The sequence below is a fragment of the Xenopus laevis genome, chromosome 1S (genome assembly GCF_017654675.1).
Source record: "Xenopus laevis strain J_2021 chromosome 1S, Xenopus_laevis_v10.1, whole genome shotgun sequence".
In the NCBI taxonomy this organism is placed as follows: domain Eukaryota; kingdom Metazoa; phylum Chordata; class Amphibia; order Anura; family Pipidae; genus Xenopus; species Xenopus laevis.
The window spans coordinates 72,164,076-72,176,337 of record NC_054372.1 but is presented as its reverse complement, the minus strand read 5'-3'; the positions used below and the strand labels follow the sequence as shown (position 1 = coordinate 72,176,337).

At 35.8% G+C, this 12,262-nt stretch overlaps 1 protein-coding gene across 2 annotated transcripts in view; it reads left to right on the top strand.

Moving 5' to 3' along the window:
* The window catches only part of LOC108706777 (neuronal acetylcholine receptor subunit alpha-7), an 82,874-nt gene that overhangs the window by 24,948 nt on the left and 45,664 nt on the right, over nt 1-12,262 (top strand). Inside the window, exon 5 of one of the 2 annotated variants that reach the window (XM_018243473.2) lies at nt 11,575-11,654. In XM_018243473.2, coding sequence (XP_018098962.2) covers nt 11,575-11,654 — 80 coding nt within the window. The remainder of the gene's footprint in view (nt 1-11,574; nt 11,655-12,262) is intronic. The other variant, XM_041579719.1, reaches the window with a different exon arrangement.

The following is a 12,262-nucleotide window of genomic DNA, read 5'->3' as shown; positions in this document are numbered from 1 at the left end:
TCCTAACTTTTGATCCCCCCCAGAGGAATTTTTGTCATCCAACCTCTGTCTCTTGATGCCATGTCTTGTGTTTTTTTTCTAAGGGAAATGTTACAAATTCCTATTTATTGCTGTGCACATTTTGTTTATTCTTCATCGTGTTTAGATTCTTAATTAGCAGATTATTTAAACCCTATTTAAAGGCAATTAAAGGCATACAAAGGTTTATGCTAGGCATTGTGTATTTCATGCACTGGGCTTACTGTGGCAGCCCAGAGGGTAGATAAATGCATCCTAATTAACTATAATTCTCTTCCAGCCAAGAAATGCCAGATATCTCTATATGTGTTCTTTTATTTATTTTTATAGAAACAGGCTGTCACCAATCGTGACAGAAGGCACAGAGTGGTATGCAGCATTTCCTGTGGCTTTGGCCTTGTATCTGTCTGACAATGACTACTCAGATGCCTTAGCAGTGGTTGGGCAGTATGGACACAATTTGGAAAACTATCCAACCAGAAAAGTGAATGTATAATCATATTTAGGACTACATTTAACAAGATTGTGATCATTAGGCTTTGCTTAGTTTTGAAGCTATTGATCTGTTAGTCAAACATCTTTATACTAAGGAAAACTGAATGTGATTCAGTGAAAGTCAAGGTAGTTAAGTAGCAAGTATCTCATCTGGATAGGGATAATTATCTATTATGCATGGCAAACACATGCAAATTGAAAATTAGTTTCTTACAATATATTTTCCTTTAATCATGTTAGCAAAATAAACTGATTTCTAAAAGCAAGCCAGTTAAGCCATATGGGTCTAGAAATAAAATTAAATTTGTACTGTAACATTCCCCAGAACTCCTGCTGTGGGTAAGAATTGTTATTCACAACAGCTGGAGCTACGCATATCCTTACGTTTATCATCCCTGCTCTAGGGAACCATAACCACTCTGACATCGTAATCCTCCAAAATGGCCCCCACAATACTCATCAGTTTCTTTCCAGAAGAAGAAATCCCATCACATGTAGCAACACATACAGAAATGTGAAAACAGGCACAAGAGGTGTGGAGGTGTACACCCTGGTAACTCTACGTTGTATGGTTAATAATGATTTAATTCTGTTTAGGTGGTTTCCAATAAAAGTATGATATAATGTGTTTCAATTACACAAGTAAATTCAGAGGGAATTAAACTATATAACACAATGCAAACTGCAGGCACTTAATTAATTTATGATTAGACACAAGGGGTAATGTGATTAAATACAGTTGGCACTGAAAAATGCAGAAGATCAGTTGGGTTTGTGAAAATACTGTAGTAGATGTAAGAGAGACTGTGAGGGGAATATTTACTTATAGTAATTGCAAATAATTGCTGTTAAGGCAGGAGTTCTGGCTCTCCTACTTGTCTGTGTTGTGGCTAATGCACCATAATGCCTTGAGAGTATCTGGCTCCACAAGTCACTTCCATAATTGGAATTATTGAATATTCTTCCTTGTCTTGATTTCTCCCAACTTAGATAGTGAAACATATAACGTGAAATGCAGTTTAGCATAGGGCTATGCACACAAACAAATACACCCATGTACCTCCTTCGTTTTTAAGGGTCAATTGTATAGTTTTATTGGATCTGTGTGCATCAGGTTTGAAGTTGAAGGGTATGTGACTATTCACAGAAACAAATGAACTTACATGTATTGAGTATCAGAGATGCAGGCATGATTTTCCTTGTCTTCAAAAAGATACTTGTTCGAGTACCATGTATTTAAAATGGGTGTGGTGGGGCCAGAGAGCCAAAATGACCCTGACGTCTCCTATGGAGTTAAATTTAAAATGAAATGGTGTTTTTCAGCCTGAAAATGTACATGAACAAAAAATGTTTTTGGTAATTTGGTAACTGTTTTTCAACAATCTCAGAAATAGAAAGTCTAAGAGATTTTGATTGCCTGCAATATGTCAGGAATTCCTTTCACATTACATTAGATGAATTGCCCAGCATATTACGCACAGCAGAATATTTCTAGCAACTGCTAGCTACTGCAATTTAGATGCAGATGAGTTTTGATGCTATTATGCTTTATTAAATTGATTACTATTTTTGCTTAAAAATTAAGGTGACCATCATATTATTAGATACAACTGAGAGAATAGAATAAAAACAAACCGGCTTGTTTTTAACATTTACATACTCCCACAACCCCCACAAACAGTTCGATCTCCAGATGTTTGGAGGGGGGGGTATTTGTATTTGTATGCATTTTTTCTTTTAAAATCAATGGGTTGTACTATGATGTTTATATCATTTAAAACAGTATCCATAGTCACAAACCATTTAAGAGCTATTGCTACTATTCAAGAATTTATGTAAGCACTATGGCAACTATTCGTATAAAAGCAAGGAATGGAATATTCTGTAGACTCAGTACACTATAACGCTTACACTTTTTTAGGAAATCGGTATATGTTTCTTTTTAGATGCATGTATGAAAATATCGTTCCAGTTACCAGTTTTTAATTTTTCGACATGATGTATGAATGATGCTCTTATGCAAAACAACAACCTTATCTAACAGAACATAAGCATTAGTTTAAGGTTATTTATTGTTAACTTTATTGGAATACCGGCAAAGGTACCTTTTCTTTAAATTTTGGGGCACCCATAAACCATTGTTATCTCTTCTAAGCAGGATATGGGGAAAGCAATTAAATAGTACATCACAGAACAGCCAACAGTCATTGCAGACATCAGCCATTCATCGTTAAGAGTAAAATCCAGATCCAAGTCCCAATGATAGATGAGCAAAACCTTAAAGAAATAGGGACCTTGTCTCCTCTGATGCATCCATAAATCTATCAATTCCTGTCATACAAACAAGATAATTCTGAATTCAGTGCTTTCCTATTTACAATATACAGTATAGCAACCTGGAAGTAAAAAAAATCCCTTACTACTGTATCTCACAGCTCTCTATTAACTTATATAGGATTTTAGAGGCATATTTATATATATTTTTATAAATGTATGTCATCCTTTATATATAAGGATGCAAAATATGACCCTAAACATCCTCTACAAGGGAATAGAGAGCTGGGGTGTGCCCCTCTGTGATTAATATGCCCTCCTAGAATGGGTTGACGAGATTTATTTGAGACAAGCATTCTGTCAGCGATTGGCTTTCCATGGGGGCTTGTGTAGCGCTATGTATTCATGTGAAAAATGAAATGTGCTCAGAGATAAAATACATCCTTTTTAAATATTTATAGGTAAAGAGAAAAATCTGTTCTTTTTAAACATTTTTGTAAATTAACTGCTAAGATTACGAAGAATATACATTGTATCCTGCATGTAATTGTGTTACTGTGTAAACTAAACCATACAGGAATTCTAACAAAAACAAATTTTAAAGCAGCTTCCTTGATAAAAGAAAAAGACGTTTCAAACATTTTGCTGACCAGCCAGGGCATAAAGGTCAGACTTGTTTATTTGCTATAGAGCAGGTTATATTAGCAGCAAGATGTTGTTATCTTCAAAAAATAGAAAAGAATCAGCTTCTGTAAAGCTTTTTCTCTTCTGTGTAGACTCATATTCCCTTTATGCAGGTATGGTATCTGTTATCTGGAAACATGTTAACCAGAAAGTTCAGAATTACAGGGCCACTTCCCAGGGACTCTATTTAATTCAACATTTAAAAAAAAAAAATTCCTTTTTCTCTGTAATAATAAAACAGTGCCTTGTACTTGATCCAAAATAATATAATTAATAAATAACCAATTAAATAATAATATAATTAATACATAATATAATTAAATAATGATAATTTAATGTAATTTTTGGAGCAAAACAGACCTATTGGGTTTATTTAATGTTTAAATGATTATATATTAAAATAAAAGTATGTAGATCGAAATTATGCAAATATTGATTATCTGAAAAAATCCCAGTCTAGAGCACTCTGGATAACAGGTCCCGTACCTGTAATTCCCTTTAGATATATTGTAATGGTAACCTATAGCAACCAGTGAGCTAGTAAATAAATGCAAGTTATACACTAAATGGCAGTGTGTTGGGAGTTTCCTTAAATGAGAAGGATCTTGGGGTTTTTGTAAATAACAAATTGTCTAATTCTAGGCAGTGTCATTCTGTGGCTACTAAAGCAAATAAAGTTCTTTCTTGCATAAAAAAGGGCATTAACTCAAGGGATGAAAACATAATTATGCCTTTTTATAGGTCCCTGGTGTGGCCTCGTCTGGAGTATGCAGTGCAGTTTTGGACTCCAGTCCTTAAGATGGATATAAATGAGCTGGAGAGAGTGCAGGGACATGCAACTAAACTGGTTAGAGGGATGGAACATGATTACACTTTACAAGTACATTAGGGGACATTATAGACAAATAGCAGGGGACCTTTTTACCCATAAAGAAGATCACCGTACCAGAGGCCACCCCTTCAGACCAGAAGAAAAGAACTTTCATTTGAGGCAACATAGGAGGTTCTTTACAGTGAGGACAGTTGTGGAATGCACTGCCGGTTGATATAGTGATGGCAGATTCTGTTAATGCCTTTAAGCATGGCTTGGATGATATCTTGGATAGACATATTATCAAAGGCTATTGTGATAATAAATTCTATAGTTAGTATAGATATGGGTATATATAATTTATGTGAAAGTAGGGAAGGGTGTGTGTATGAGGTATTCATTTAGAGGGGTTGAACTTGATGGACTTTGTCTTTTTTCAACCTGATTTAACTATGTAACTATGGTAGAATGGTTGAAGAATGGTGGAATAAGTGAAAACTACTTTAAAGTTACTTTGAAAAGTACAACACAGTAGAGTAGAGGAGAATTAAAAAGAGAATTAAAGAACAATTAAAGCCCCATGAAGGACTAGGCTATAAATACACCTGTACTAGATATACTGTACTAGGGATGGGCTTACAAAGATCTAAAGGTTTTAGTGGAAAACTTAAAAGACTTTACTATCACAAGGCAGCTTTAACTGAGTTTACTATATCCATAACATACATTGTTGATAATCTTTTCTTGTTATAACATTGGCTAATACTGCCCAACTTCTGTGGTACCAAGGGGCGGATTTTTTCTGGCCGATGTGGTGGAGGACTGATAATGGAAGCCAAGGATGAGCACTCCATTTTAAGCCACACCCACTTTAAACCACACCTTCTTTAAACTACACCATTGTTATCACAAAAAATGTTAAGCTGAGATTACATTAATGGTGGCAGCACACCAAAAAAATAAATGGTTCACTGCAGGCATATCACTTATCTTTGATATGTAAAAAAGTGTGGCCTATTAAGACATACCCCCAGCACATGATTAAACATCTTGGGATCCCCTAACAAGTATCTCCAAATTCTAAAAATCCCCCAAATGCAGAAGATGACACACACACACAGGTATTATAGGTCAGGCAGAATATGGCACAAACAGTGTAACAACCTGCCTGGAGTTGAACCAGTGAAACGGAATTTCCATCTGCATTATCCCTACTCTATATGAGTAGACAGCTAAAGTTCACTGCACTTGCTGTCCCTGTAATTGCAAGTAGGCATGGCTTGTTTCACCTGCAGCTAATTTGGTCCCAGGTGATCTGTTTAAGCCATTAGTCTTGCTATATAACCCCTGCTCTGCACTTGCTCATTGCCCAATGTTGGTCCATTCTGAGATAATTCCTGGGTGTGCTCTTGTTCTGTTTTACTGTTCCTGACCATTGCCTGTCCTTGACCTGCTGGCTGGAACAACCTTGCCTAATTTCTGACTATTCTTCTGGATCCTGATTATGTACTGCACTGTCTGATTGGTTATTGACCCTGGCCTGTTCATCGACTATGCTTACGCGTTTTCCGCTCCTCCTGTCACACGTTCCAGTTCCTTTGCCTGCCCAGAACCCTCACCTTGGTTCTCTCACTTTAAGACCTGGCCTATGGCGTATACATTGTTTTGACCTCTGCTGTTCTCCCACAAAAAACAGTTGTGGTCAAAATGCCTCTATCAGGTGGACCAATGCTCAGAAACCCTTAGGGGGTAATTATTATTAACTAAAACTTAAAATGTTCTCATTATTGTATTAAAACAAGTTCGAACAAACTCCCATCCACAATTTTGCCTTATTTATCAACAAAATAACTCCAAAAATTTGGTGCAGGAAAAGACTTGATAAAATAGTGAATACATTAGAATCATACAAATTTTTCGTATTTAACACCCCAAAAACTCAGACTTTTTTTGGATTATTGCCCGAAAACCATGAATTAATCAGATTATTGTATGAAACCAAGCACAGATCATGATATCTTCCAATTGTAAGAGGGTCAACTGCCATGGCCTTTTACATTACCTTGGCAACTTTTAGCAACCTCAGAATATAATAAATCTAAAAAATGATTTGCTTGGCATCATGCAACCCTGTACTCAGCTGCCATCTACCACATTTCTACGGATGTGAAGTTTATTTGGAAACCTTGGTTGATAGGTTAAAACATTTTTTTAGATCTTAAGTCATACTGTATTATGTAATATGCATACATGATTTTTGAGAGTTGGCTACCCTTTGGGTGGGTGGGAAGACATGGCCCCAAAATGTCTACGAACCAATAAATTTATAGACTTTGCAGATTTTGGAAAAAATTAATTTCTTGCAAAAAAGAGCTGCTGTTCCAGTATTGGGTTTTTATACAATTATGGGATCTGTTATCCAGAAAGCTGTTATCCAGAAAGTCTTTAATTTCGGGAAGGCCGTCTCCCATAGACTCAATTTTATCCAAATGGTATTTCCTTTTTTCTCTGTAATAATAAAACAGTGCCTTGTACTTGGACCAAACTAAGATATAATTAATCCTTATTGGAAACAAAACCAGCATATTGGGTTTACTTAATGTTTTAAAGATTTTCTAATAGACTTAAAGGGACTCTGTCATGATTTTTATGGTGTAGTTTTTATTTCTAAATTACACAGTTTACACTGCATATAATTCACTCTACAATATAAAATGTCATTCCTGAACCAGCTAGTGTATTTTTTTTTTAGTTGTAATATTGGTGTGTAGGCAGCAGTCTCAGGTCATTTTGCCTAGTCATGCGCCTTCAGAAAGAGCCAGCACTTTAGGATGAAACTGCTTTCTGGCAGGCTTTTGTTTCTCCTACTCAATGTAACTGAATGTGTTGCAGTGGGACCTGGATTTTACTATTGAGTGCTGTCCCTACCAAGCAGCTGTTATCTTGTGTTAGGGAGCTGCAATCTGGTTACCTTTCTATTGTTTTGCTGATGGGCTGCTGGGGGGGAGGGTGATATCACTCCAACTTGCAGTACAGCAGTAAAGAGTGACTGAAATTTATGAGAGCACAAGTCACATGACTGGGGGCAGCTGGAAAACTGACAATATGTCTAGCCCCATGTCAGATTTTTAAAATAAAATATAAATAAAATCTGTTTGCTCTTTTGAGAAATGGATTTCAGTGCAGAATTCTGCTGTAGCAGCATTATTAACTGATGCATTTTGGGGGAAAAAAACCTGGTGCCGAATATTCTGAATGACAGGCCCCTTACCTGTAGTTGAATGGGGACAGACCAACAATACATATATTTTTTCAGAATTTGAGAATAATTAAAATGTGCAATACATATTTTAGTAACACGATTATTATGTTAATTGGCAGCAGCAATGTTTGTGGCTTCCTGCTATCAGCAGACCTTCCTCACTCTATTTATACATTTTACCATTTGTTTATCTATCAAGGCATTAGCAACATCCTCCCTGTTTTAAAGTTTTAAAAAAAAAGAAATTCCTGCCAAATCCTTCTGAATTTCATATGAGTAGTACTGAGCTTTTTTCTGTTCCAGTATAAATAATAACAGCCAATCCCTGTCATTTAATCAGTTGCCACAAGTATGTTTCCTTTGAATGTCAGCAGATGCTCATGTATGCCTGACAAATTTTCTCCATTACTAAAAAACTCAACCTTTGAAACACTCTGGCAATGCAAGATCCCATAAGTGATCAGGTCAAGAAGTGCCCTGTGTATCCAATTTGCTGGTTATTTCTGAAGCTTGGAAGTGAAACTGAGATAATTTCCTAGGCTATGTTATTAGATTTGCCCGGTACATGTTTTGCCTCAATGTTAAAGGACTGGAAAAAAACCCTAGTTGAGTGTTTACAGGCAGAATCTTATGACAAATAGTATAGAATAATTATCACCCTCATATTATTGTGGTTCCAAAGGATTGATTTGTTATTTCTATACATTTAAAAAAAATCAAGATTATTGATTAATCTGAACCCTATCAATTTATTAGGACAGCAGTCAGCACATCAAAGCCTGTCAAACTTTGCCCTGAAGTAAGATAAGATTGCTTTATTACATATTTTAACAAAATTCAGTAGGGCTGGCCACCAAATTTAGACAATAAATTACTACAAATTATCAAGCCATACCTCAGCTAGCACTTATATGCCAGTTTGAAATGCTTTTATATGCCAGCTGTGAGCACACACCCTAAAGAGAGAATTCTAGTAGCAAAATTTAGATGATCATCAAATCAATTGACAGTTCTTAATGAATCCATCCCATCAATGACAGATGCGTGATGGTGGATTAGTCTGTAGGCACCAACATCATCATATATTTATACAGCAACAACAAATTACGCAGTGCTTTACAATAGTTTGTAATAAACAGGAAACAAATAACAGAAAAGGGTTTACAGAGTACGAGAGGATTAAAGGGCCCTACTCGCAAGAGTATACAAACTAAATGGTTAGGGTACAATTGAGACATATGATTAGAGAAACTAATTTGTGATTGATAATACATTTTTGTCTAATTAATTATAATACATTAAATAAGCTTCTCTAAACAGCTGGGTCTTTAGGAAGCGTTTGAAAGTTACAAGGAAGGAGAAAGTCTGACAGCTCGAGGCAGAGAGTTCCAGAGGAAAGCGGAAGCACAAGAGATTGAAATAGGCTGACGTGATGAGAGAGGAGAGATGAGAGGAGAAAGTCAGAAGCAGAGCAAAGGTTTTGTGACGGAGTGTATTTTGAGATCAGGGCTGCAATTTAAGGAGGGGCTTCATTATTAAGGGCCTTGAATATGAGTATTAGTAATTTGAATTTAATTCTGGAGGAGATCAGGAGCCAGTGAAGGGATATACATAGGGGATTGATGTTGAGTGGTGAGACAGATGATTGAATCAGCATTAGAACAAACTGGAGTTGTGAAAGGTGATTTGAGAATATCTGCAAGGAGTAGGTTGCAGTAGTCGAGGAGGGAGATAATAAAAGACTGCATAAGTGTTTTGGTTGTACAGTATCTGAACTGAGATACAGTCATATTCAAGCAATGTTGCACAGCTGAATACGACAAGATTTGTCAAGTGTTTGGTTCTGCGGTGAAATAAACAGACAAGAGTCTAAGAGGATTCCTAGCTAGCATGCCTGTGTGGTTGATAGAAAATGATTTTATTATCTGTGAGTGAAATCTGAGGGACAGGGGAAGCTCTTGGAGGAAATATGGGTTCTGTTTTAGAAAGATTCAGTTTCAGGTGGTGCTGGGACATTCAGTAGGAGACAGCAGAAAGGCAATCTGTAAGGTGCACAAGGTGCAGAAAATGTAAAGTTTGCTAATACCTTTTATTGGCTAACTGAATAAGTAACAATTGCAAGCTTTCGGAGCACACACAATACGTATTTGGCCTGACAAAGGGGACTGTGTGCTCGAAAGCTTGCAATTGTTACTTAGCCAATAAAATATATCACCAAACTTTACTTTTTATGCATATTTTCAAGTTTTTCAACACGGTACAACATCCCACAAGGTGCTAATATAACTTACCACATTATTATTCAGTAGAGGGTCATTACCTCAAATGAAATAAAAATGATTGCTCTTTAAAATAAGTGGCGAAAATATATTTTAAATTTCAATTTAATTTTAATTATACGTTATAATAATCAGTTGTATGGGTGTGTGCTTCCCCTGGAGTTCTATTTTATGCTTTCTTTGGGAATTAGGAGATTGTTGCAGAGCTGAAAATGATAAAAGAGTAATGTTTAAAGGCCAATTGTTTAATGGTATATTTATACAGAAACGTGCAGTGTATGTAAAATACTTCATAACTTCACAAGACTAGGGTTAATTTTGGAATCCTTGGTTGAATCCTTGGTTGAATTCTTTTTTTTAATTTATACTATGTTGTGTAACATGCATTCAGGTTGTTTGAGAGTTGGCTACACTTTGGAATGGTGGGAAGACATAGCCCCAAATGTCTACAAACCATTATGTCTACAGACTGCAAAGTTTGGTAAGGAAAAAGAGAGTATTTCTCTAAGGGTCACATATTAATTTCCTGTAACCATATTAATTGCAGTATGACTTCTGATCACACCACAATCGATACCCACACACTAATGGGAGCGGTCCATTTTCTCTGTTTCAAGTGCCATGTCCATGATCTAGACATCTTGTTTATTCCACTTCTCCCTACACCATTCTGCCATCTTATTGTTCGTGTTCCCACATTCATATTCAGTTCAGTGTTTGAATCGCTTATGATTTGTTTATTTGATTCAGGACCTCTGGCACTTAATGGAGAGGCAACATCTGTTTAGTACATTGTCTGGTAAAGTTGTTGTTTTTTATTGGAATGGGAAAAAACGCATCAATTAGAATGTTTTAATTGCTGTTTTTGGCTTTTGCTACTGAGTCTTTATTTGTGGCAATTCAGGCAGCACTATATTCTTTAGTCAAGCACAGGAACCTGCAACAATTCTTCAAAGTGCATGGCAAGGTCTTTTTGGAACAAGAATTCCAGTATATATATAAAACCCCAGGTCCTGAGCATTCTGGATAACAGGTCCCATACCTGCATGTGAAGATTTAGTAGGTCAATAACATGCTCAAGCTTGTACATTGTATAATATTAGAATGATGTAGCTTTAAGTTTAAGGCCTCTAGAATAAGTTGATACATGTTGATGTTAATGTAATTCTGTCTGAATATAATCTGGTGTTTAATCTAACCACAAATGGGGCAAGTTGAGGTATAGCCAAGTTCAAGTTTAGACGCAGTTTGTCAGCAAAGTATACAAAGAATTATTGAATCCTTATAGAAAACGCTGATTGTAATCTGCAACCAACCAGCAGGAATGTTCTGATTCTGATCTAAATGTAATCTAACCTTGTTGCCTGAAAGTGTAGATTGAATGAGAACAGTTAGAAAAAATGCATCCATCCCCCAGGAGATGACACATTGCACAGTTGTAGCACCGTAGCAGTTGCAGCCTGAGCAATATATATATATATATATATATATATATATATATATATATATATATATATATATATATATATATATATATATATATATATATATATATATATATATATATATATATATATATATAGTCCAGGAGTATATATTATTTAAAGACCTATAAAAAGGATAAAAGAAACCAAAACATGTAGGTGATATACCCTTGCTTTACACTGCATTATTTTGCATTAACATGTATAATCCACATTTCACTGTGATCTCTTATACTAATTACGTAACTGCTTGTCTTTGTGTTTTAGTGCAGATGAACGATTTGATGCAACCTTCCACACCAATGTTTTGGTGAACTCCACAGGTGCTTGCCAGTATATCCCACCAGGTACTGTACATGACAAGTAAATGACATAATTTAATGTTTTAAGGGGAAAATTATACAAAAGCACAGGTTAAAACAATAGCTATTTTATCCCTCAGCCAGCTGCCTTCTTGCTACAACTGCATTAAATTATACATAGTGATTCGGTATAAATAGTGGTTCCCAGACTGTGGGGCCGGTACCAGTTGAGGGGCTTGGAGCAGTAGCAGAGAGGCTCATTCTGAAGTCCATTTAGGATGATGATGATGATTATTTTTTAATTTCAATGTCAAAAAATTCCACAGTGTTGTAAAATGTGTGTATACATTTAACAAACAGAATAACACACACAACCCCCAAAACCAATGCAAGGAGGCAATGTCCCATCTAAAGGCAATGCTGCAATCTAAAAGAAGTGATATTTGTTTAACTATTATTGATAAATCGGTGTATCTGTTGCTTAAGGGAGGCCCTGACCAAAGAATGGGTCTCAAAAACAGCTACTGAGACATATCTTGCATGTAACTGCATGCATTGAGCCAAAGTATTTTAAAATCATATCAATCTGTTTCTTAAAATAGAGCTTTTCTTTCAGAAAAACAACTATAGTTTATATAACAGAACAACAGTAC